The 27,484-nt window shown below is 40.4% G+C and overlaps 1 protein-coding gene and 1 long non-coding RNA gene across 7 annotated transcripts in view; one reads left to right on the plus strand and one right to left on the minus strand.

Moving 5' to 3' along the window:
- LOC137204563 (uncharacterized) overlaps positions 1-27,484 on the plus strand; it is an 83,241-nt gene that overhangs the window by 3,758 nt on the left and 51,999 nt on the right. The window lies entirely within an intron of this gene.
- Positions 7,838-27,484, minus strand: part of NCOA7 (nuclear receptor coactivator 7) — a 145,044-nt gene continuing 125,397 nt past the window's right edge. For 3 of the 4 annotated variants that reach the window (XM_067702185.1, XM_067702186.1, XM_067702184.1), the window contains exons 11-16: positions 24,872-25,019; positions 17,138-17,263; positions 15,683-15,835; positions 10,886-10,981; positions 10,369-10,442; positions 7,838-9,993 (exon numbers count right to left, since the gene is read on the minus strand). In XM_067702185.1, coding sequence (XP_067558286.1) covers positions 9,858-9,993; positions 10,369-10,442; positions 10,886-10,981; positions 15,683-15,835; positions 17,138-17,263; positions 24,872-25,019 — 733 coding nt within the window. In that variant the 3' untranslated portion in view covers positions 7,838-9,857. Of the gene's footprint in view, positions 9,994-10,368; positions 10,443-10,885; positions 10,982-15,682; positions 15,836-17,137; positions 17,264-18,533; positions 20,850-24,871; positions 25,020-27,484 lie in introns of those variants that run through there. The other variant, XM_067702187.1, reaches the window with a different exon arrangement.

Genomic DNA, 27,484 nt, shown 5'->3' on the forward strand with positions numbered 1-27,484 from the left:
CCATCTGTTGGAGTGAGTGAAATGTCTGTTAACAGGCAAAAGAAGGGGAGGAAGGAGTGCTTGTGTGTGGGAAAGGAGGGAAATTTCCAGTTTCCAATTATTAAACTGCCTTATTTAGAGCTCTCTTGGAAGAAATACTGGCAAGTGGCCCAGAGTCCCGACTTGTGACTGTTTGAGCTTTGCTGAAGTACTTTAAGGGAAGTCCTGATGTGTTGTTCTGAAGTGGAAACTGTGTAAATTATTTGTAATGGAGAGAATGATAAAAGAAAAAAAAATCCCATCTCCTTATAGCAATTTTCCCATTCCTGCTGTTTCCCTGGTAAGTTATTTTGTTTACTTACCTACAGAGTATAATGCAGACACTTCTGCTTTTTTTCATAATACTTTCCTGAAAGCCATGTCTTCAAAGCATTGAAAGTAATTTCTACTTTTATCAGAAATAAGATTATACTTAGACTTTGCATTTCTGATAAAGAATTCAGCATAAACAAAGTTTGATGTGACTAACACCTTACCTTTGTCTGGCATTTTGCAATTTTCTAAGGCACTTTCATATATGTAAGTTAATTTGATTCTCATAACAAATCAGAGAAGTAGATTTTATTACCCCTATTGTAGAAATGGAGAAAATGAGACGTAGGAAGATGAATCAGCCTACTCACGATCATTTAGTTGGTGGATGATAGAGGGATCCAGACCTTTAGTAGAACCAGACCAGAGGCACTTCTTTTCTCCCTCAAATCAACAGAAAACAGCTACCATGTAAATCAGCCCACCCCCATCATCTTGAAGTTAATGTAAATTTTCTTGTCAAATTCACACCTGTATTTTTTCATAATCTCAAGGCCAATAAATCTCATCTTCACCATTCATTCTTTTTCTTGTTAAAATTTGTTTTTTAGTTTTCTTAACTGATACCCAAAGCATCCTATGCTGCTTTTTCCCCTAACGTTTTTCCGTCTCTGACTCTGAATCTCTTTCCACTTTAAAAGCCACAGTTTATTTGTAAGCACCCTAATCTGTATCCTCAGCTTCCTCACAGAACCATACCTTCACCTTCTTGCCTTAACTGAAACCTGGCATTCCCCCAAGGATATCACTTCCCTTGAGCATCGACAAACAAAAACTACTTTTTCTCCCCACCTTCCAACATGCTGAGAGAGATTTGGAAGCAGTGTTGGCGTTCTCTAGCTTCTAACTGCCAGTCCAGGTGATCCCATTCCCACCTGTATGCAACTCCCCACCCTCTGCGCCCTTTCGAGTATCATGCTATAGCATGAAGCATAATCACATCGTGCACCAGCTTCTTGGTCACTCCCCCAGATTCACAGAGAGCTTCAGGACCTGGCCCACAAATGCCGCCAGACTCCCGCGTTATCTCAGACAACCTCAGCATCCGTGATTCATAGCTTCTCAATCACACAAAGGGATTCCAGTGCCCTTTGCCTCCATTCCTCTTTAGCACAACTCATTCCTGTGGCAAAGTCCTAGCTTGACATTTACCCAGATGCCCTGAAAACCTAAACTTTAGTGACTCTTCACACCTCTGAAAGCACCTGTCCCAGCAACTTCCTGACTTCTGAGTAATTTCTGTTCTTGATCTTTCTTCAATGCTTTCTGTTGCATTCCTACCTTCACTTCCTTCCCTACCCAGCATAAACCCCAAAAGCCCATCATTTCCCAGAATTGCTTCTGGGCACCCACCATGCCCTCCCTCTATTTTTGCTGTACTGCCAACTAACTTGCTATCACCTATGGTTATCTAATTGGTTAAAGACATGGGCTGGGGAGTCAGACTCCCTCAATTTCTACCATTTAGTAGTGATTCCACCTTAGGTAAGTCATTAATTTTTCAGGGCTTCTGTTTCCTCAATTGGGAAATAATAATAGAGTACTTATCTCATGACCATCACAAGTTATTGTAAAGATTAATTGAGATAATATATGTAAAGTGCTTAGGATAGTACCTGATGCATAAGCGCTCAATAAATATTTACTATTTGGATTGGCCAAGAAGTTCATTTGGGTTTTGAAAAACCTGAATGAACTTTTTGGCCAATCCAATATTATTACAAATAAACTGCTTGATGCTGCTTCTAAAAAAAAAAAAAATCACATAATCAAATTAATAAGTGCCAATACACTTATCTGCAAAGCAAAACACAAACATTTTTCACCTCTCTCCCTAGATATTGTCCACTTAAGGGAGATGCTTGAGAAAATACCCTTGTAGGGCCTGAGGACCTCTGATACCATCATGTTATCTATTTGTCCTCCTCATCAAAGGTAGATGGGATTAACAGACTGACTAATGTCCATTATTCTTAAGGTAGTAACAGCAAGGATTTTGTGTGACCGCTTCCCAGAAGACAGACTAGAAGAAGTAGGCATTAGACGTGAATAGACATCTCACAAAGGAGAAAAGATAAATGGCTAAGAAATACATTAACAGATGCTCATCCTCATTAATAGGGAAATACAAATTAGAACTACAATGAAATAACATTGCACATTCTTGAAACTGGCAAAAACTAAGAAATCTAACAATATCAGATGTTGGACAGTATATTCTAATAGGCATGTAAATGGTAAAATCACTTTGTGAAACATTGAGGGGTTATCTTGTGAAGCCAAATACATACTCTGTGGACCAGCTGTTCCATCCCAGTGAAGCTCTTTCTCATGGGCCTCAGGACAATGGTTAGAGCCAGACAACTCTGTGCACTGACAGGAGAATGGATTAAATAGTGGTACATTCGTACATTCACACAGAAGAATATTAACCTCACACACAAATGAAATATAGCAGCAATAACAACCTGGAAGAATCTTAGAAACAATGTTGAAGGGAAAAGAAAAAAGCACATCTCTAACAAGTAAATGTATATATTGAACAGTATAATGACATTTTACATATATTAATCCATTTAATTCTAACATCTCTTTGAGGAAGGTAGTATTGCTTTCATTTTACAGATGAGGAACCTGAGGCACAGAGAGTTTTTAAGTATTGATAACTTGCTGATAAGTGGAGTTTCCAGGATCTAGTTGACATTTACTTTATGCTTACACAGTACCACACACTTGCCTAGATTATTATTTTATAAAAAATGCTCCACATAAAATGTCCTTGATTTTTCTGCCTGATTTAATCTTTCTTCCAAAACCAACACAATGAGTTAGAACTGGGGAATCCAGTTTATCATATGCCTTTGCACTCTTTCAACCTTATCACAAAAGTGCAGGCTCACTGGATAGTTTGATCTTCCTTGAATGGTCTTCTGAGCTATTTTCCAGATTTCACATGTGGAAACAGAATGTGACTCACTTTCAATGCCCTAAATTAGCCCTGAGGCCCTGGAACTTCCCTTCAGTCTATGCTTTTCAGAATGCCAGTAACCAAGAGATCTGAAAATGAAGGAATTCGTTTCCCAGGAAGCATCCACACACACCCCACCACCACCACCCTACCCCCCAGAAATCTCTTCCTCAGTCTTTACTTAATACCCCTAAGACCCAAAGGACAGAACTTGAGCAGCTAGAGGAAGGATCATTTCTTCCTGCCTCACAGTCTTAAGAATAATGCTTGTAAATTTGTGACTAAGCACTATATAGCAGGAAGGGGAGGAGAGCCAGGAATCCAGAACCTTTGTTTTATTCCCAAGTTCTGCTTAGCTGTGCAATGTTGGGCAAATTCAAATTCTCTGGAGTTCATTTCCTTTAGTTATGCACTTTGCTCAGACTTGACAAACATTTATCGAACGACTCCTAGGTGCCTTGCACCCTGCCAAGCACTGGGGCTATAGGGATGCGTAAGACCTCGTTAGCTACAGAGGACCTCCCAGCCATTAAAGAGCTGTCTTTCCAGAGTGGAAAAGTATGGATCTTGGTGCCTGAGGTGGTTAAGCAGAGTGTGGGTAGCCTTGTGGTGGAGATGTTGTAGAGACTACACAATGGTCAGCATACTGTTGTGGTTAAGAGCTCAGCTCTGGGGTCAGTCATAACTATAGATATCCTGGCTTTAACCCTCATGAACTCTGTGACTTCAGGCAAGTTACCTAACCTGAAGAATCAGTTTACTCATCTCTAACACAGAGATAATAATTAAACTATATTCGATTTGAGGATCAAATATGATAAATGCATATAAAAAGGAGGGTGAAAGTCATGATAAATAAATGTTACCTGTCTTCCTCATTCTCCTCTTCATATTATTATTGTTAATACATCATTTATTGCTCAGCAAGGTGTTGTTGCAGGGTTTGGAGATTTAGAAGTCGTCCATCAATCTTGCTCAGCTCTAGCTAACTCACTGGAGGATGGTACTTTAGATGGATATTCAGATCTTGTCCCAAGGCCTTTCCTGAAGATGTTGACATGTGTTAATGGGATGATTACAGGCCAGTGAAAAGTGAAGTTGACCTTGGAGGAGGTTCTTCTAAATGTTCTGAAGTATGAGGGATGGTGTAATTAAGCATAGAATAAGCAAGAGGATGCATTTTAGATAAAGTAAGGGTGTGTTAATACATTCTATTGGGAGAGGTTTAAATAAAGAGTGAAAATCATGCTGAATAAACTTGACTTGATCTAAAAAATTATGGTCCAGAAATTTTATCAGAAGTGAATGATGAATATGACTACAAAGAAATTGTAATTAACTTCTCATGTATTAAAAATGCATGTATTTCAAAAATATAAACTGAGCAAAATATTTGCTATATTTTGTCATGTTTATGACAAAGGGCTAATTTTGTGAGTATACTAAAGAAATCTTACAAATCAGTAAGATGAGGAATAACTCAATTGAAAAATGGATAAAGGACTCAGACAAAATATTCAGGAAAAAAGACACAAATCTGGCCAATGCATGTGGGAAGATGTTCAACATCATTCATGATTAGAATATGAAACTTAAGATAACATTCAGCAAAGATTAAAAAGAGATCAGTATAACCAATATTAGTGAGGTAACTAACTGGCATACTCATACACAGTTGGTGTAAACTAGTATAACTTTTAGGGAGGAGTAATTAATACTATCTTTTAATATAAAAAGTGCATATACTCTGACTCACTGCTAAAAGTTATCTTACAAATATACAAATTCATAATGCACAAAGTTCTATACACAAGGATGTTCACTAAGAATTATTTGTAATAGCCAAAAAAAATCCATTAGTGAAGAACTGTTTAAACAATGACAGATCCATGCAATGAATAATGAGGTAAGTCTACCTATATCGATAAAAAATGATGTTCATAGTATATTGTTAAATCAGAAAGACAAACTAAAGAACAGTGTGCATAGTATGCTTCTGTTTATATGAAGAAGATATAAATAAGGATATATGCGTAGAAATGCCCTAGAAGGAAACACAAGGAACTTTTGTGGTTGTTACCTCTGGGGATATAGGGGAGGAAGTGTTTGTCTTTTACTGAATTCCCTCTGTACTGTTTGATCCATGAGCCTGTAGAGATTGTGGTTAAACCATGGACTGCTGTGGGGATTAAAGGCTGAATTGATTGGCTGAATTCCCATGTTTTCAAAATATGTCAAGGTAAGGAGGATTTTTTAGCTGCAGAGACATGAGAAGACATGCCTTATCATCAAAGTTTGTTGAATGTGAGTGTTTCTTGTAGGTGTTTCTTGTTTAGCATATTCCTCAGTGTAACCTCAGAGTTATATTAAGCTAGATCAAGGTGACTTTTTGTAACCCTAGAAGTGGAGTGGTTGATGAAATGATGGGCTCTTGTTGATAGGGAAATAGGACACCAAGATTATCTAATCGTCTCTTTTCTTATGCCTTTTGATCGCCCTTCATTCTAACAGGCTGATATTGAAAACTTTCTCCACAGGCAGGCAGGTTCTCTGGGTGTGCAGGGGGCCATTGGGCATCCCAGCTGGCAAGCTTAATAAGGAAGATTGGTCACTGAATAGAACTGTTTGAGGCATTTTGGGCAGTTCATTAATCCTTGATGATTCTGAAACTGGTTGCACAATTCTGCATAAGGAATACATTGTTTTTCCTTCCTGTGGTTCATTGTGATTGTGGATGGGTGCCTGGTGAGGGGTATGGCTCCTATAGGACTGCCATGGCAGTAGAATGTCCAGTATGGCAACAAAACACATACTGATGGCCAAGGCAGGAAATGTTTATTTGAGACAAGGCCTGGGCACTGGGAGAGGTTTTTCGTTATTTTTCATTAAAGATGAGGATCAGTAATGCTATAGAGATCTAAGTTTTCAGTGTAATCAGGGAACTGAACCCTCTGGTCTTTTTGTTAGTTGATGACCTAAGCAGTGAGACACACTGTTACTTTAGGTGGTACCACGTTTTGTAAGGATCCATAATGGCAGGGACAAATCAAAGTACTGAGAACTAAAGGTTCTCTGTGGCGAGGGAGTAACAGTCTGAGTTCATTGCTGATGACATAACGATTTGGCCGTGCCAAATCTTGATCTCAGGCTGTGCTGTTCAATATGGCAGCCACTGGCCACATGTGGCTAAACTTAAATACTTTAATATTAAATAAAATTAGTAAAATTAAGTGAATTAAATAAAAAATTCAGCTCCTCAGTCATCCAAGTCACATTTCAAGTGTTCAACACCAGTATGGTAAGCTAGTGGCGACCGTAAAGGACAACACACGTTCATGGAACAGTTCTATCAGAGTAGAATGTTCTGTTGAGCAGCACTGATGTAGAAAATAAATAGGTCTCCAAAGATATTCTATCAAAAAACACCATTTGGATGCTTGCTTGACCATACCAGGGAGTCTCTGGTTTTTATTCTGAACCACTAGAGATCTGAAGTAGAAGGGTGGAGGCAGTAGGATTTTAGATTTCGGTGTGAATTGTAAAGTCTCACTTTTTCAGTTAAGATACCTTTTGTTGGCAGATCACTATGGATAATGGTCATAGGCAAGGAGGTAGGAAGATGCGACGCTCTGAGGTTAGGGCTTACCCTGAATGAGGAGTGAGTGACCTGATTGGGCAGAAGGAAGTAGTCAAAGATACTTTTAATACTTGAACAAAGGGCCAGTACAGCTGTTTAGTTTCTGGAACTTCCTTTGGTTTCTGACCTCCGTACCTTTCTTTATCTGATTATATTGGTAAAAATAGGTTAGGCATCCTAAGAAGAACATGAATCTCAGCTTCCCTTTCTGGTTTAAGAGATTCTTAATGCCTTCCTCAAAAGGAAAGTACTTCTTTCATTAGTCCTGTTTCATATGCCTCTAAAACTTTAAAAGGATTTAAGGAAAGGGAAATCAAATGAAGGCCAATACTACTTCTCACACTAGTTCAGGGTGTCCCTGGTGGCTTGTAGCATATCTAAATCATTTTCAACAGAGTCTGGTGAGACATTTGGTTGCCCCCTCCCATCCACATCTTTTGAAGTAGACTCATGAACTGAGGAATTGGCAAGGAATGAACACTGTTTGAGGTCTTCATCTTTAGGGGCTAGGAGACAGGATGTCAAAGAAAATCAGAGGGTAAGGTAAGGTGTCTCTCATGGAAGTTAGAAAGTAGGTCAAGAGAGAGACGTTAAAAAGAAAGTCACTATTCAAAGAACAGCTAGGATTAAGAACAGAGAAACTGCTAGACAGAGCCAAGAGTTTTCTCTAGTAACTGTAACAGGAGCAGTTTTCATGAACTGATGAAAGAATAGGAGAGTGGCTACAGGGAACAAAGAGGGAATTTCCAAGGCAGCAATAAAAACATGAGCACTGGACCTCATTTATTTAGTCTTGGATACTTCATCATCCTCTCATTCAAGTAAAAGCTCTAGCATGCAATAAATACTTGTTGAATGAATCCTCAGGAAAGAAAGTCACACTGAATGCATAAATTCCTTTATTGAAAATATTGGGCTAGCACTGCATTACATATATTCAGTATCCATAAATGAAGGGCCACACATTTCTGATTGGACAATACTGTTTTAAATAGAGAACACAGCATCTGAATATGCTCTCACAAGTATAATATCATGGACTAAACTAGGTATGAGTGAACTATATGCAAAATGACCATTTCGTTAATAGCATATGGTTGCAAATGGCATAAATGGTAAACGTGATCATCATGAGACATTCCTGGTATCTCATACCAACACATAATTTAACAAGCAGATTCAGGTTAAACTGCCAATAAGTTGTTAATCAAGAGTTCTCAATAGGAGAACTTGGGTGAAAGTGCACCCAGGCTATAGACTTAAGATTTTATAGCGTTCATTTAAACTTGCGTGGAATGTGGGTGGAGTAAAATAACTGTTGATCTGACAGGAGGCCACTTGGCAATTTGTTTGTTCTCTTTTATAAATAGTCTAAAATAAGAGAATAAGCTAAAGGAAATATTCTGCCAGCTTAAGGCCAACATTCTAAGAACTGTTTACTTCTTTAAAATGCAGGTATATAAACACTACTTTTTATTAATTTTTCCTTCTAAGGTCACTGGGTATGTATCTTATGACAGACCACTTTCTCAGCTTTGGCTATCATTTGACATTTTTTTTCCATTAGCAGTCTTTGGCTTTCATAAACGTCTGACAGTCAATAATATTTGTTAAAATTTTAACAAGTCTTTATTATTAACTTTAATAAAAGAGTGTTTTATGATGTGGAAGTGAGTTGATATTAAAAAACAAGTTTTTACTTTTTATTCTAATTTTGGTATGAATGCATTTCTTTGCATTGATTTTTCTCAAATAAGAGAGTCTAGAAATCAAGACAATTGGGATAATTTGCCCTTTTTTTCATTTGATATAAAATATACAGAAATTAAAACACTCAGTCTCATTTCAAACAGAGGCCTGTTCATTAATGTAAAAACTTGGGGAAAATTATGCAAAAAAATCCAATAAAAATACAATTTTTGTTATTAACACGTGATTTTATAAGAAGCAAAACATTTTCTTTTCAAAAGCAGGGTTCTAAATCTAGGATCATAAAGGTATACATTTCTGTAAATATCAACTTATGACTGAGAGAAATAGCTTATTTTTCTTTTACACAGTTGTGTTCAGAGTAAATAACTAAAAATGTACCTTTTTAATGACTAAATGGAAAGCTGGCCTACAACAGTCAAATCGATAAACATTGGTATTGAGTTTTAAAAAATTCAGAATTATGTGTATATATATATATGTGTGTGTGTATACATATATATATTTGGACATTAAGCAGCACATACATATACATATCACCCTAAACAATCAGGGCAAAAAAAATTTAATATAAAACTATATAAATCAAATGGGTTTGTTGCCAAAACATAGCACAAAATGTATACATTTCTTTATTTCAAAATTTGACACATTAAAAGAAAAAACTGCCAACACATTTCAGACAATATACTAGAAATAATAAATAAAACAGTTTTTAAAAATCATATATTCCCTTTAAGTGCTGTGCACTCTGAGTTTTCCTAAATGAGACTAAACTTTTCCATGGCAAACAACAGTATGCTGTACATTTTGGTAATGAAAATTATATTGATAAATATACAAGGAATGTATATACTTCCACAGTATTTTCTTTTTCACAGTTAACAAAAATAAAAATTGCATTCAACTCACATCTATAAATATTCTGATTCCTCACTGTATGGATTTGAAGGAAGTGAGAGTATAAAGTCTTTCAACAATCTGGACTTCAGATTTCTTTCTTCATCGTCTGCCTTCCACATGTACCTTTCAGAATCTCTCTGCAATGTGATCACACGCTGAGATGAAGGCAGAAAGAAAGCACTATGATGGGATGAGGCAGTCTGGGCTGGGGCTTGCTCTTCCAGCCAGCTTTAGCAGGGCTGATTGAACCCAGTCTTTTTAATGTCGTATTTTAAGGCAGTCTGAATTTCACTCGAATGTCCATACCTCGAGATCCTGAACTATGAAGTCTTCCTTTTTGGAAAGAATATCATTATTAAAAGTGCTGCAGGAGTTGCTTCGTCCATGGTATAAATCAGCATCTAGCCATAAACCAAATCGTCCCCTGAAAAGGTTAATAAAATGGTGAAAACATTTCAATTTTATGTGCACACTTTCTGTCCTCCCTTGCCCCAACTTCTTTCTTTTATGCTGTACACAGACAAAACCCTAAACTGCTTATAAAACAAAAGGTACATTTCCTTTATTTCATTTAAATGACCCATCTTTCCTAAAAGACGGGTGGCAGTAGTCCCTCATTTAGACACATAAATAAGTCATTTTACCTTCAATTCTTAGTGTCATGTGTTAGACCACACTGTCCTAAATAATCGAAGCACATGGACTAGCTAAAATCACCTGACACCAAAGTTTCAGTTACCTGGGTCAAAACAGGCTCACTCAAGTCAGGTGGTAATTATAATAACAACAAAAACCTTACCCTCCACCACCAAGTTCCAAAGAACTTATGTCTCCATTGATAAAGTAAGAGTTTTCTCCACTCCACTTAAAGACCTTAGGACAGAAACACAAGACAGAGAACAGACATTTCAATCTGGAGAATTCACGAAGAGGGAGTAGCAGCATAGTACCTGTGTGTGTGCAAGGGCACTACCCATTGGCTGAGGAAGCTCCTGACGGCCAGACCTCTCCCACACCAGGATGAGATCTCCAAAGGGGTTATGATGTAGGAAAGACCTCTCAGACACATGTTGGCTCTGACTTGCAACCCCTCCCTGATATTAGACCATGCAAAAGAGCAGTTCCCAAGGCCTGGGGAGGGAATCTAAGCAGTTTCTGTGCTGCAGTCATGAAGGGCTGGCCAGGCTAGAGTGAGGCCAGATGAGGTTACCTCGAGTAACGGGATGGGACAGCTGCTGCTCCAACCACAGCCCCCCATCACCGACCCTCCTGACACCGTGACACCAGGAAGTTGGGTATTTCTTTCATCTAGGTACCTTGAAGTTAGGGCTAAACGTGTAGAGAAAAGTTTCGCCTGTGCCATAATAGTGATCACTGAACTTGAAAGGATGAGTTGCATATGCTCCAAAAATCTGTCAAAAGAAAACAGAAACCTTATCTACTTTCAACCATAAACCTCCCAAAAAAAAGACTTTCTGAAATATTTTAGCACAATCCTATTCTGAGATCTCATTATATCTCTTTCAGCAAAGATCATTACTAAATCAGAGTTCCTAAATAAAAAAGACCACCATCCAACAAATAAAATGTCCCCAATTCTCATTAGAACCCAAGTGGCTTAGAGAACTTATCTGTCAAAGGCCAACAATTGCTCCAGTTTTAAAAGACTTCCGAAGTCCACTACAGAGACAAATTTCTTTTAGTGAATACAGAGGACATACTGGAAACATTAACAAGATGCATCTTGCACACAGAAATGAGTGGTTGAGAGAATGAAGGCATATCTCTGATGTGTTTTCTAAGTAAAATTGTGGCCAGAGGTTTCCCTGGAGAAAATAAATTTTTCTCTCCTTTGATTCGAAAAATGAGTTTTCAACATACTTATTAAAACTGCATCCTTAACGTGACTGATCCAGTATATCTTAGTTCAAAATGGCTTTTAAGAAAAAAGTAACAATTCCGTAATACTGTGGGCTTTAAAGGTGGGTTAGATGTATCTGAATCAATGATTTTTCTATTATTTCTTATTGGGGTTGGAAGGAGTAGTCTTTTCAGAACACGCATGTCCACTGCTTCAGCTTCCTATCCTCTGCTCAGATCCTGACCAGTGTGTGCAGGAGTGAGGACTGGCAAGAATATATATTCTGGAAATGTCCCTAGGTGATTCTGATATATTTTCTCCAAATCCCACTTGGGAAACAATGCTTTTTTTAAAAAATATTTATTTATTTGGTTGTGCTGGGTCTTAGTTGTGGCATGCGGGCTCCTTAGTTGCAGCTCGCTGGCTCCTTAGTTTTGGCATGTGAACTCTTAGTTGTGGCATGCATGTGGGATTTAGTTCCCTGACCAGGGATCGAACCCGGGCCCCTGGCATTGGGAGCGTGGAGTCTTAACCACTGCGCCACCAGGGAAGTCCCAAGAAACAATGCTTTAAATGGAGTCTACCTGAAAAATGTCTTATAAGTTTTCAAACTAATTTAAATTGGATTATCATCATCATGGAATCTCTTCTTTACCAAGTACACTCAGTTCCTAGCTCCTTGAAATACTAAAAATTAGGTAGAGTAGAAGTCTAGAATCTCTTTCTAACCCATGTTCTTCATACCAAAACCTGTCCCTAGAGCTGTTAAGAACAAGGAAAAAACAGTAACAAATTTTCTTAGCAATCATGGAAATCTGTTTAAGCACTGGAGATATGATGATACTAAGAAATTACTGTTAATTTTTTAGGTATTATAGCATTATGGTTATGTAAGAAAATGTCCATTTTATTTTTTTCTATTAATTAACTTAGGAAGAAATTGTAGAATAATGGTATTGTTGGATCTATACCATCGAAAATTTTAACATGTTTGACAGTAATAGAACAAAGGAATCCAGGGGAATGAATGAAGATAGCCCAAAGTGGTAAAAGGAAAGTTAATATGACAAAACTTATAAATGTATAATTGCTCTCCTTTCTTCTCTCAGCTTTCTTAGTAGATAAAAATTATACAAACAGCTATGTAACAGTTTATTGTTGAGTTTGTAATATATATCAACGTAATATAACAGAATTACCACAAAAAGTAGAAAGATGTCATAGAGCAATATAGGAGTAACATTTCTATATTTCACTGGAATTAAGTTAATATAGATCGGACTCTATTACCTGATGATTGTTCTATTATTTTCCACAGTGCTTTGTGGTATAAATTACTCCACGGTCTCATTCAATTAAATTTGGGCCCCTTTGCAGGGGTAGTTTCTGTGGCCAGTCTATGAAGTTCATCCTGACTCCAGGAAGGCTCTCCTTAGCTGTCTCTTTCCCCGGTTCTCTCTGGTAAACTAGATGGTCTACAGCTTAGTTTGCTGCCTTCATGGAACTACCAGCCTCCTCTTAGTTGTTTACCACCAAAATTTTCATTGTTCTCTAGAGTGTCCCTTGGCTTGACCTTCCCCATGTTCTTCTAAATAACATCAGTTCCTTTGGAGAGAGCTTCTGAGCTATATGTTTTATGGTCCGCCTCTTCCCCTGGAGCTGGGGGCTGGACAGTGGCCTGCTTTTCTCAAAGGTACAGTCCTGTTTTATGAGCAGGGTGCTGGGCAGGGGCAGCAGCCACTGGTCTTGGCTCCGCTCACCTGACATGGAACTTCTGCCCTATGTGCTGGAGCAAGCAAGGGCAATAGAGACCCCTGTATTCTCGGCCTGCCATGCAGAAGGTAGAGCAACTGTCCTCTGAGAAGGGGCTGGTCAGAGGAAGAGAGCCCTGAAATTTAGCCTCTGAAACAGAGATCTTGGGTAGGGGATAAGACATGCTGGGGACCTGCCCCTAGAGGAGGCATATCATAGTCTTTGCCTGGGAGCTGGCAGCTGAGGGATCCTCATCTTGTCCACACGTGCCCAGAAGGAAGCTTGTCTGAACAGGGGTTGGGGGAGGGAGCAGGCTGTGCCTTCAAATACCGCAGAATCTCACTATTATTACTGGGCTTCATTAGATTTTCTTAAATAAATGGTTCTTCACTTGCTGTATGCCCTTAGGGCAATTTCCAGAGACTTTAAATGATTGTTGTTTTTATAATTCCCACCAGTAATGATTGTTTCACTGGGGATTGATTCCGTAGAACTCCTCATGCCTGCCATTCTGCATGCCTAATGCTTTTATCTTAGAATTTTATATAATTCATTTCCAGATAAACTTACAGGTGTTGTTCTATCATGTTCCCAAGCACAGCAAGCCGCATCCTTGCCTTGGGGGTAGGTGGGGTGGGGAAAGCAGAGTTATGCCTTCAAATAACACAAATGCCTCCAGGGCACCAGATCCAGTAAGATTATACCTCTAGACAAACAGTGTAATCTTCAGGTATAGGCAGGCCTCCTTTACATATCTGCTGATAGGAAGCTGAGTAATACTGGGCATCATCAAAACCTGCTCTGTGAGGCCAACACATTCCCCAACAAGTTCTCTTTTGGTAAATTAATAGAACTAATCTATACCTACGGTGCAGGTACGGGCACGCGTGCGTGTGCGCGCGCGTGTGTGTGTGTGTGTGTGTGTGTGTGTGTGTGTGTGTGTGTGTGGTCTAAAACCATCTAGCCCTATCTCATCTAAAAAGTAGCACCTAACTTTGCAAACATTTCACTAAATCCCTAAGTAATTCCATTTTAAACCTTTGTTATTATTATTTAAATTTTTAACTTGACTCTCCCTACTGTTCAGCTTGGACTATGATTAAATAAAGTGTTCTCAATCAGTAAATAACAGTAGGAACAATGATAGTAACTAAACTATTCCTCACAACTCTTAATCTACTTACAGGAATGATCACCGTTGAGAAAGACAGTGCCCTTCTTTCTGCTAATTTTTCCCAAGACAAATTATGACAGCAAAAATCTGTTTCCCCTAAAATGATCCTAATTATATGGCTTCTCAGTAAGCTCCCCAATGCTTAATAGTGCCCCACATCTAACAGACAGTCATTATACATTTTCTGAATGGATGAATAAATAAATGGTTGTCAAGTAAACCCTGCTTCCAAATGCCAGGAAGAGAAAATAATGACACCTACAAAAAGTGTAAAGAAATTTCTTCTTGCTATAATATAGACCAAGTTGAAATGAATAAAGAGCAGACTTGAAAGATGCTTTCCTTTTGTGAAGCAGAAGTCGGCCTGGATGGTACATGAAAGAAACCTGGACAGATTCCACTCATACTCCAGGCTGACCGAGTGAAGAATTATTAGCTTAGGGGAGATGGGGGTAATATCTAGATTTCACCAGTGCCTCCAAGACCGACAGCAACGTGGGTGAAAGTGCACTAAGCAATGGTCCAGAGCATTTTCTCCTGTTTCGTAACAACTGGGCCCTTCAGGTACAACATACCATGGCCTTAACTGACTCTCCATCTCAGCAACTATGCGGGCAAGGTTGGTGGGCACTACTTCAGCTACCTGGAAGAAGTTCTGGTATGGCACTGGGACTGCTTTCTGCAGCTATGTCCAAATCTAGACTTGACTTTTCTTCCAGCTTCTCCAGTTTTAGGTTACAGAATATCATTATAGTATATATATATTACAGTATATATATTATATATAGAGTTTATATATATATATACTCCATGATGAGTACAGGAAAAAAATTCCTTAGAATGTGACTGTATTTGGAGATACGCTCCATTTTCTTTTTTAGAGATGCATTCTGAAGTATGTAGAGGTGAAATGACATAATAATTGGGATTTACTTCAAAATACTTCAGGGAAGAAAAGCCAACAAAGGAAAGAATGAAGTGTATGTGGCAAAGTCCTGCTAACTGTAGAATCTGAGTGATGAGAGGTCATTGTATTAGTCTCTCTACTGTTGTGTAGGTTTGAAAAGCTTCATTAAAAAAAATGTTCCTTGGGCTTCCCTGGTGGCGCAGTGGTTGAGAGTCCGCCTGCCGATGCAGGGGACACGGGTTCGTGCCCCGGTCTGGGAAGATCCCACATGCCGCGGAGCGGCTGGGCCTGTGGGCCATGGCCACTGAGGCTGCGCGTCCGGAGCCTGTGCTCCACAACAGGAGAGGCCACAACAGTGAGAGGCCCACGTACCGCAAAAAAAAAAAAAAATGTTCCTCTATAAGAGGAACAAGCCTCACCTGATTATCCATATCTTTGATGACCAATAGGACAGGACCGTCTAGTGATGCTGACTTCCGGTAGAGAGTTTTCAAGCTGGTCCCATGCTCTAATGTGCTGTATACGAGACTCCATGGATACCCCTGTACCCTTGCTGGAAGGCGTCGGGCCAGCTGTGAATCCAAAGATGAAGATGTAAATACACAGTCTGCCTACAAATCACTCATGAATTTGTAGCACAAAACCGATGCCTGTGGCTCAAACTCGATAATTACACTACTTCCATATCTCTCCCCTATACTGTAGCAAATATTTGCCACTATAAACCAAGAAGGGAAAATCATCCCTTGGCAGGGATGCTCCCCAGAGCACGCATTCCCTCTCAGGGATGATCCTGAAGGGTCACTATGCCACTATATATTTGAAGATACAGCACCTAGCTTGATAAAGAGGTATGAATTAGACACATGCTCTCTTGTTTACACTTCAACCTGACTTTCACCAAGCAGTTCATGTTTCTCGAATTGTTCTTTCTAAACCTTCAAAGGCTCAGAGCTGCTACTGACAGCTGTAAATTCCCACCAAAGTGAGAACAAGAAGACACGGGTGTTTTATGCTAGTAATCAGATGTAGTCTGTCCTCATTACACTTGTATCTTTCACTTACATTAATATTAAACTTGGCTGCCATAAATATCAATAATGCATATCTCTTCAAAAATACACACAAAGGAGGCTATATAAAATGTTCAAGTCCTCAAGAATGCTTGACATAGTTCTAGAATCAGCATGAACTCCATCCCTGTAACTGCTTGGTCAAGTCGCCTAGCTTTCCTGGGCCTTCGGAGATGGCATTTGTAAATTGAGGGACTTGAACTTGATGATTCTTTAAGGTGTCTGAAATTCAGGTTTCTAAGCTGACTGATGGGGGAAGCACAAGAGGTCCCTTACTAAAGTTCAAATACAAGCACGTAGTATTTCATAAAAACTCACATAAGAGATGTTCAGAAAATAGAAAGTAAACCAAAAAAAAAAGTACAGAAAAAGGAAAATTACTCCTAGTGGTAGGTGGTTTTCATAAAGCAAGTAAAGTGTACTTGCTATATGACTTTTACTGAGCTCAATAAATTGAAACCATCGGAACTCTGCGATAATCATTAGGATAAATTTGGATCCTTTTAAAATACATTAGGACTATAGTAGGACACTTTAAAAATTGTTTTGAAGACAAGAAATGGCTTTTTGTTCAGGTTCGGGGAATGGACGTAGGTGTCTGGCCAAGTCCTTGCACTCCCAAGAAGGTGGCAGGGATGCTGCCTTTCAGAAGCAGAGAAGGGCCCTGGTTAGGCTGCTGGTGTTTCTTCCTTTAAAGCTCGGCTCATGCTTCACCCCAAGTGAGAAGAGCAAATGCCAGGGGTGGGAAATGTGTTCTAAGGTTTGGAAGACACCCATCCTAAGTCCCCAGGAAGAACCCACCTGCTCGATGTGCATGTTCTCCAGAAGCGCACTGTGGGGCTGCAGGATCGGCAGGGCGGCCTCATCCTCATCTTCATAGTAGCTACACGTGCTCTTCCTGCGTTTTGCCTCCTCAACGGTGATGATCTGAAATGGAGAAGACATATAAACCAAGAAAAACGATATTTTTGCTTTTCCTTCACCTGCTATAAAGGACCTCAGGTACACAATTGCCTGTAACAGGTAGGGTTTTAGCAGCAGGACATAAGTTGAGCCAGCACTTTGGGGGAAATGGCTAATCACAATGTCAATTTCAGAGCAAATGGAGAATTAACACAGTACAGCTATAGCACTTAATATGTACAAATTAAAGTCACAAGTTTTCCAGTTTTACTATTGCTCAGTCATCAAGTAAGAATTATGTATAACTCCACAAGCGACTTATACCCTTGAAATGCCCTAAATTATTCTCCATTAGCCTGCATCTAAATTTGAATTGTTACGGGACTAACAGATATCATACTATGAGCAAGTCTTCTATAAATAGGGAAATGGGGACGATAAGGATAGTCCTTTAATCAAGAATCCTAATGTTTTCTCTCAAGGCTGATCATAGCAACCAACCCTGACAGAAATAGCAAATGATAACATCTAAGGAAAGCAACAATACAAAGAGACACAAAGCTTTAGTCTAAATTACAATTAGGTATGATTCTTTATGGAGAGTTGAGAAACCATCAAAATAATCTTTCCTTCAAGGCTGAGAACAGAAACATGATGTTGTACACAACATTTATTATTTCATCATAAATACACTTATAAACTACCAGGTTAAAAATCATTTTTCTTTTGCCTCTCCGAAAGTCTGGATAAATCACTAAATTACTTTGTAATTGAAGGATACAGACAGAAGGTAACTAATTCACCAAAATTCCTGAGTACAAATATTAATGACTTTTGCATCATAGAGAAAAAACATTTACATTACATTTAGTGAAGGTTGTCAGACAATGACTACTTAGTTGCCAAAATGCTGTCATCTGAGCTGGATATACAGGTAAGGAAATTAGCCCTTAAATGTTACCGTCTTCTCAAGGGGCATTTACTTAAAGAAAACACTGTTGAAGAATCACACATCCAGCATTTTAAATGTATTAAATAAAGCATATATTTGGGGGGAACTCTACATTTAACACAGGTACAAAGTGGGGCTGTGGAATGAAAAAATCAGTATGGAGTTTTGACTCCAAAGGGAAAGGGCAAACCACACCATCTCTCTCTCCAAAGTGAATAAAATACCTGCTCTGGCTGAAGTATTAGCACGATCCTTTCTAATTAGAAAGCATTTCAAAGCATCTTAGCGGCAGAGCTTGGAGGATTCACGGGCACATGATTAGCCCTCAGGACTCCAACATACCTTCACAAAAGGCTCTTGGTCCGGTCTGGCACAATAGAAAATCTGAATGTCCAGGGGCAATCTTCTCATCGTGAAGTAGTGTGAACTGCCTGCTTGCTCTCTAAAGAGGTGCAGGTTTTTTCTCTTATCTGCCTCCACACCACTGTTACTTACAGCCACACTGAGCTACAACTGTTTATGCAGTATCTCGTTTCCTGCATGATTGAGTTTCTGTTTCCCTTAGGAGACAGTTCAATATTTCTACAGGAACACACCCAAATTAGGATTTAGAGCAAACACACACTTCCTGTTAGGCATAGCTGTGAGGCTGTAAAAAGACACTTTCACCTTTGAAATGGTAGTTTCCTAACAGCACAACAAAACCGCATTGTTGTTTTTTTTCTTCTTCTCTGTCTTGTACTTTTCTTCCCAATTGTCCTCCAGCTGGCTGAGCTAGCTTTTCTAGCCCTGCCTTTTCAGATTTTTTTTTTCTGCATTCTAAAGCGAAACCTTCATTTTAAAAGTTTATGTGTGTTCCCTGACGTCAGTTTGAATCTCAAAGGAAATATGAAAAGGAGCCTTTACCAGAGGTAGGTTCATTACGCTTAGAACAATGGCGTTTCACTTCAATACCGTCATGTTTGTTAGGTATGAGAAACTTCAAAGAACTGAAAGAACATCCGGTTTATATGAGGCTGAGAAAAATGTTAGTTTAGATTCAGGTTTTCTAAAGAGCACCTTTTAACCTTTCAAAATATTAATCTTAATGACTAATAAGCATGATGAGTCCTCCTCTACTGCCCAGACCAGATATCAGCGGGTTGGAAAGAAATGTAGATTACCATTGGATCAATTTTCAGGGATCTTTCTGTGAGTTTTCCAGATCGAAAATGGCCTCTTGGTCTCCAGTACCCCTGGGAGATCGGGCGCCACTACACAGTTCATCCTGGGGGTCAGTTCTAATGAGGCTCTGGGAGATAACTGGTGACCAGTCTCAGGTCAGCCAGAACTTATTCTCAATGCAAGAGCCTGGACACAATCTAGGGCAGAATCACTTGGATTTTGTGCCAGTGAGACAGCATTCTTTTCAGTGCCTGACACTTCATGACAGCTAACATTTACTGAGTGCTTTCTATATGATGGCAAGTGCCAGGTGCTTTGCCAGGCATGTGGCACAAATAATTCCAGTATATCATTTATCAGCTTTTCAAATTAGCGAAAGCTTTAAGAAAGGGATAATAGAAATAGTACTTTCTGTTGCCAGAAGCACAATGAGAAGAAGGGTATTCCTCACATTTCTGGAAAATTGTCATTATATAAAAGATTAGGAGCCTTAAAAAAAAAATCAATAGCCTTATACTAAGTAATATCACTTTCAGGAAATTAGGGGAACAGTCAGAGTTACAGATCATCTCATCCTTGTGAAAACCTTGAACCAACACGATTCCTAAAAGTGGGGAATTGTTAAATAAATTCTGATTGAGGTTTAAAATATTATATAACCATTAAAATGAGGCTTCAAAATCTTTAATATGATACAGTTCTCACAAGATGTCAGGTGAGAAAAGCCAGACACCAAACTATACATAGAACATTATCCCATTTTGCAAAAATACTCTCTCACCCTTACCGCCTAGAAAACACCCTAAAATAGAAAAAAATGAGTCCAAAAAATGTACAAAAGTAATGTGTGGTTAGATACTATTTTCTAAATGTTCTGCATTGTGCTTTTCTGTAGTTTCCAAATTTCCTATAATAAAAGCAGGTGTTACTTTTATAAAATTAAGAAGTAAAGCTTATTTAAAGAGCTTGGGTATGGAGGATGGACTTAGTGGTTGGGTTGACTGGAGTTGCCCTAGAGTTTAAGTGAAGGATGCAGACAGCTGACTAGGGCAGTGGTCCCCACCCTACGTAAGATCAGAATCAACACATTCTAACTAGAGATGACTGACTACATATGATGATGAAAGAGAAGAATCTGGGTTGATATCTAGGCTTCTAGCTTGGGGCACCACTAATTAAGATGGGAATACATGAGAAGAAGCAAGTTTTGGGGAAAGATGAAGAGACGTTTTGGACACGCTGAGGATCAGACACCTGTCAGGGGAGTGAAGGTTCCTCTTCCCCACCCACAGAGGAGAAGCAATGCCACCATGAAGCAATGCTATCACAGTGGCCTGGCCTTAAGGTAATGCTAGTAAGCAGAATTTGCTCCTGCATGGGAGGGAGCTTGGACAGCATTCTTCTCCTCATTGTACTTTTGACTTTCTCTTCCATGTGGCAAGAAATAGGGATAGGGGCTTCCCTGGTGGTGCAGTGGTTGAGAATCTGCCTGCTAATGCAGGGGACACGGGTTCGAGCCCTGGTTTGGGAGGATCCCACGTGCCACGGAGCAACTAGGCCCGTGAGCCACAACTACTGAGCCTGCGCATCTGGAGCCTGTGCTCCGCAACAAGAGAGGCCGCGATAGTGAGAGGCCCGTGCACTGCGATGAAGAGTGGCCCCCGCTTGCCACAACTAGAGAAAGCCCTCGCACAGAAACGAAGACCCAACACAGCAAAAATAAATAAATTAATTAATTAATAAACTCCTACCCCCAACATCTAAAAAAAAAAAAGAAATAGGGATAACAGTCCAGTCACCTCTCTCTCCAGTTATCTTTTGTTTCCATGTCCCAAGTGTTAACAAGTACACTAGGAGCTCGCAACAAGCCAACCCATTTCTTCCTCCTTCTCCATCCCTTCTTCTTTTCTTCCTCTTCCACTACAGGTCTAGAGACACCTTCTAAAGGGATCTGCCCTCTCATTCTCCTCAGTGGCTCAGTCTGAGTGGCTCACTCAAGCCCACTCTACTCTAGATCTGGAAGCAGACCTTTCTCTCTCTGCATGCCCCTTTAGCTCCTTTTCCTCTGGTGCTGGTAGGTGTGGCCTCTTCTCCCACAGGAGTTGTCAAGAGCTGAGATTCAAGGTTGGGATTAGTGGAAAGATGCAGAATAGGCCTAAAAGCGGGCTGCTTCAGTTCAAGATATTCAGGCCTAGTCGGGAAAGGATTAAATCCCCAGTGAAATTTAAACCTTCTCTCTGGCCCTCCATATTGGGCAAGAGACCATAGCCTCACTAAGAAAATATACATTTCCTAGCTATGCTTCGTCTGTGCGCATATCTCATGGGGGTGGGGGCCTCTTGGGCACAGATGGTTAGGTGAGGAGGACGGGAATTGATATTCTCTGACGCCTTGGCCAGAATGCCAGTGTCACACCATCTCTGCCTCGTGGAGACCCAGTCATGCCTGTGGGGCATCTATGTGCTCTAGAACAGCAGCCTGGAAGAAAGGTGTGTGGAGGAGACAGAGGTGGGAGTCAGCAGCAGAAACCTTGAAAGCCGATGAGCTCGTCCAAGGAAGATGTAATAGATGAGAAGAAAAGAGAGCCAAGGACAAACTAGGGAACACCATGAGAAAAGGGACAAGCAAAGTATACTCAGAGAGACTGGCCAGAGACAGAAAAAGAGTTGATATGAAGAGCCAAGGGAGGGACAGCCTAATAGGCTTGAATATTTTTAATCAATGGTTTCAAACAAGAAGCTTATGAACTGTGGGAAGACAAACATGCAAACAAGTAAAGTGCTGAGCGATACACTACAGAGCTATGAGCAATGGGCTGTGGAAGGACAGGAGGAGTAACTCTGGCTGAAAGCATCACAGAAGTGACACATGAGCTGGACCTTGAAGGATGACGGGAGTCTGACATGGAAAGCTGTGTGTGTGCATGTACACATTCGGGCTGCGAGGGAGTGAATGAGAAAGGGACGAGTGAGGGCAAACACACATATGAAGGGACCTGGCATTCCAGAAGGAGTTAGACCCAAGGGGCAGGCCTCATCATCCTTCATCATCCCAGTCTGACAGAGTTCCAGCCTTGGAAGATCTGACTGCCCACTTGATGAATCTAAACCCAGGCTGGGAGTATTGCTGGAGAAAACCTGCCCTCACTGCAGCCTGGTGTCAGACCCCACCAGGGCTTTCAATACCAGACAGCCATCCTACTGCAGTTCTTCAGTTGGCTTTTTTCCTAGTCTCTATAGCTGCTACTTCAGACCTTCTCCGTATTCCTCTAAGTCTTCCCTCCTTCACTTCTAGGGGGTGCTCCCTCCTGCTGCAGAGAAATAATCAAATGAGCAATGGCAGAATTTACCGCCAGTGAGTCTACATTTTATATGCACACATCCTATTCTTTTCTGCCGCCCGACCACCTAAGACCGATTCTATCCCTACCCCCACATTCCCGGACAATTCTCGGGGATCCAGCCTCCCGCTTATTCCCTCTCCTATTCCCTTATCTTCTGTACCTTCTGTTCCACCGTTCCCGCTGACCTCATCCAAAACGTTACAGTGTCTCTCACGAGAGGGAAAACCTCCCCACCCTCACCTCTTCTTCCAGCCTTCCATCTCATTTTTATTCTCCAAAACCAAATTCGAGTGGTTTGCCCACCTTTACTAGCTCCACTTACTCACCCCCAATTCATTCATTGAACACTGGTAGCTGCATTTTGAAGCTACCACTTTAATGAAACTGCTTTTTGTCAAAGTCACCAACTATTACCTCCTTGGTTTTAAATCCAAAAGACATAGCTTAGTTCTTACCTTCTGACTCCTCCGCAGCATTAGGCATTTTTGACCACTACTCCCCTCTTGAAACATTCTCTTCCCTTGGCTTCTAAGACATGACTTTTCTTGTTTTCCATGCCCTCCCCTGGCTGTTCCTTCTCAGTCACCTTTGTGGGCTCGACTATCTTTGGCCCCTTAGAGCTGGCATCCTGAAGGGTTCTGTTCTGAGTCCTGCTCCTTTGCCAATGGACACACTCTCCTAGGCTGACCTCACCTACACTCACAACTTCAACTTTGCTAATCACTTCCGAAAGTATATCTCCAGATCTTTTTCCTAAGTTTTATTCTCAGTTGTCTCTTGGACATTCCACAGACACCTCAAATTTAGATTAAAACCAGAACACAGAGCGTTTTCTGCCAAATCTAATCCTCTTGCTATGCTTCTTATCGCAGTGAAGGGCAGGTACCTCGATCCCTCCAGTTCCCATTCTAAAAACCAAGAGATCAATCTTGACATCTTCCATCTTCTGCACTGCCGCTCTTTCAGCAACTGTTCTCTCTCAACACTGATTCCTGCAAGAGACTCCTAATGGGTCTTCAAGCCTCAAGTGTTGTCCAACTCCATGAACATCTGCCAGCAAGAGCAAGCTCTCCAAAATGTGTATCTGTATTTACTTCTCCAGGCTCCAAACAGCTCCTACTGGTTGAAGCTGTTTGAGGACAGCTCAAACTGCTGCCTTCCTACTGCCCTTAGGAAAACAGCCAAACCAAACCTATGACGAACAGTTCATAGGTCCTTCGTGATCTGCCATTTCATTATCTCCAGCTTCATTTCTTGCCACTCCCTCAGCTTTGCACTCTTATGATCCAGCTACACTGAACTCTTATTAGTTCATCAAATGTCCCACACTCTCTGTTTCTCCCCTGGGTCATTCCTCTACATAGACCTTTCTCTCTGGCCAGAACATGTTCCGTGTTCCATGTCCCACTTTCACCCCAACTGCCTGTCCTCCCACTTCTGATCTCAGCTCAGATTACTCCTTCTGGGTCGCATTTCCTGATTCCCTAGCTCCATTCAGGTGCCTGGGTACATGCTCCCATAGCACGTGGCATTTCACCTACAACGGTAATTATCTCACTATATTGTAATGATTTATCTATACTCCTTGATCTCATCCACCGTGCCCCTAACATGAGAAGGGTGTGGTAAGTGCTCAAAAAAATTATGAACAGTTTTTTAGGTCAAATTAAGAAGCTTGACTTTCATCCTGTACGTAATGGGGACCCTGCAGCAGTTTCAAAAAAGAGAAGTGAAACTGCTGGGTTGTAGGGGTGGAGATGAGGTCTTTCTGACACACATAACTAGCTTCAACACAGATGAATAAGGTTTTTTCCCCATGTGATTTCAAAGAGGCACAGGAAATCTGACTTCTTGCCAGCCAAGAGGTTACTGGAATTTTGACACAAGAACATTTTGTTTGTGGACTGGACTTTTTTTTTTTCTTTTTTTTTTTTGCGGTATGCGGGCCTCTCACTGTTGTGGCCTCTCCCGTTGCGGAGCACAGGCTCCGGACGCGCAGGCTCAGCGGCCATGGCTCACGGGCCCAGCTGCTCCGCAGCATGTGGGATCTTCCCGGACCGGGGCACGAACCCGTGTCCCCTGCATCGGCAGGCAGACTCTCAACCACTGCGCCACCAGGGAAGCCCTGTGGACTGGACTTTAAGGGACAGTCTAGCCCTCTCTTGAGTCTCACCTCCCAGCTCTTGGTGGTCGGTTCACTGAAGAAGTTGTCAATCATATTCAGTTCTTCTTTTTCCACCACCACAAAGCCTTGCTCTTTGGCATCTTTCCCATAGACATCAGGAGACCACTGAACAAAGAACGTGTACAAGTGATCCACCCTGAAAAACATGTTCATCACAGGGGTTAACACCAAATCTACTTTCCTGGCAGGCACCAGTAGGAACTTGGGCATGTACAGCTATCTTTTTCCTGCTTGGCAAATCCATTTTGCTAATTGGGAAATCTCCCATGTTGAAGATAATCTCTGCTAATGCATTCCAACTTCAAAAATAAGTCAATAAATGGAAGCTAAACTCCACAGACACTGAAAAAATGTCTTTCAATCTGAGGCAAAGATCAAGAAATGGGACATAAACATAAAAAACACAATGAAATATTTACACCAAATATTACACCTCATTGGGTCTTTGTTTATTGGACACCTGTATTCATGGGAAAAAAATTAATCTGAAGCTTTAGATGGGAACAAATATAAGCAATATTCCAATGGGTCTTATGTAGATTGAAGCATTATTATATCATAATTTTAATAAAATATCTTTAATAACTAGAAAATATCAGGGGTAGTATTAGCTGTTGTTTTAACATTAGAAAGAGACAATTTTATTGATATCGGAATGCAGTTTGCTTCCAATATCTCTGTTCTCTTATACATATTTAACATCTGAAGCATCTCTCCAGACTTAATCAATAGAGAGGTGGCTAGTTCCTGAGCAGAGGGTGGGGCTTTTGGTCCCAGCACCTACAGTATCCCCCCACCCCCCGCCCATGTAGAACAGTCAAAAGCCCTCTGACCTTAGATTCTACACCTGCAACCATCACAGTGGGGGAGTGGAAGATAGATAGGATCAAATGATTCTTAAAGTCTTTTCTAATTACAAACTGGTAATTTCAATTTGAGCCTACTCTTTGGGACAATGCTAACTTATTGCTAAGCTTTTAAAAGTTATAATTGTAAAAATATTACAACACAATTGCTATAGATTGAATGTTTGTGTGCCCCTAAAATTTGCATGTTGAAATCTAATCCCCAGTGTGACGGTATTTGGATGTAGGACCTTTCAGAGGTGCTTAGGTTATGAGGCATGATTGGGATTAAAAGAGACCCCACCGAGCTGGCTAGCCCCCTGTGCCATGTGAGAACTCAGTGAAAAGACAGCCGTCTATGAACCAGTCAGCCCTCACAAGACACTGAATCTGCCAGCACCTTGACCCTGGACTTCCCAGCCTCTAGAACTGTCAAGAATAAACCTCTTCTCTATAAGCCACCCAGTCTATGGTATTCTGTTATAGCAACCTGAACAAACTAAGACCAATATTAATTAAAACAAAAAAGAAATGTCACTATAATTCTAATATTCCCATCGGTCACACTGTCTTTAGGCTTCTATAGTCCTATCTGTTCTTGAGCACATGTACACAGTTTTCTTTCCATTGTTATCAGGGCTAAGACATAATTGTTATATGTAACATAAAATAATGCATATTTGCCATGTTGCTAGTCCTTGTACTGACTTTTTAAATTTTTTATTTATTTATTTATTTATGGCTGAGTTGGGTCCTTGTTGCTGCGCGCAGGCTTTCTCTAGTTGCGCCCAGCATGGGCTACTCTTCGTTGTGGTGCGCGGGCATCTCACTGCAGTGGCTTTTGTTTCCGAGCATGGGCTCCAGGAGTACGGGCTTCAGTAGTTGTGGCACGCAGGCTCAGTAGTTGCGGCTCACGGGCTCTAGAGTGCAGGCTCAGTAGTTGTGGCGCACAAGCTTAGTTGCTCCACGGCATGTGGGATCTTCCCAGACCAGGGCTCAAACCCATGTCCCCTGCATTGGCAGGCAGATTCTTAACCACTGCACCACCAGGGAAGCCCCTTGTACTGACTTTTAATGCCTACATTTCATGAAAGTAATAAACCGTAATTACCCAAATTCCTATGCCTTTGGGATATTTAGGTTTTTTCCATTTCTTTGATTATACAACGTTATGATGAACATCCTCATGAGCTATGCCTTTTGCCACCTTTTGAATTATTTCCTCAAGATTAGTTCCCAGAAAAGGGATTATTAGGCCAAAGGGCATGATTTTATAGCTTGTGATTCATCCTGCCAAACTGCTCTTGAAAGGCTGACTAGTATACTGTGACACGAGCATTGCAGTTTGCGTCTAAGTCTCATAACAATCCTGCTTATCCTTCTTTTTCTAAATGAATTTAATATATATTTTAAGTTTTACCCGACTCACTTTGCATTTCTTTGAGTGGTAGTGGGTTGAACATTTTTTAAATGTTTTCTCCCTGGCTGCTTTCATGAATTGGCTCCTTGTGATTGTGGAGTCAATGTTTTTCTTTTCAATATGTGGGAGCCTTTATATAATGTAACATTAACCACTATCAAATGTACTTCTAAGCTGTTTTTTCCTTTTTATATTAATTATGCTTTTTCTTCCATAATACAGAATTACCAGTTTTCATATATTTTATACACACACACATCCTCTCAGTTCCGTTTCTCTTGAGATCCTTGACTAATACAATGGACTACTCTGAAAAACTATACAAGAAACTGATCA

This window comes from Pseudorca crassidens, chromosome 13, assembly GCF_039906515.1.
Source record: "Pseudorca crassidens isolate mPseCra1 chromosome 13, mPseCra1.hap1, whole genome shotgun sequence".
Lineage (NCBI taxonomy): Eukaryota > Metazoa > Chordata > Mammalia > Artiodactyla > Delphinidae > Pseudorca > Pseudorca crassidens.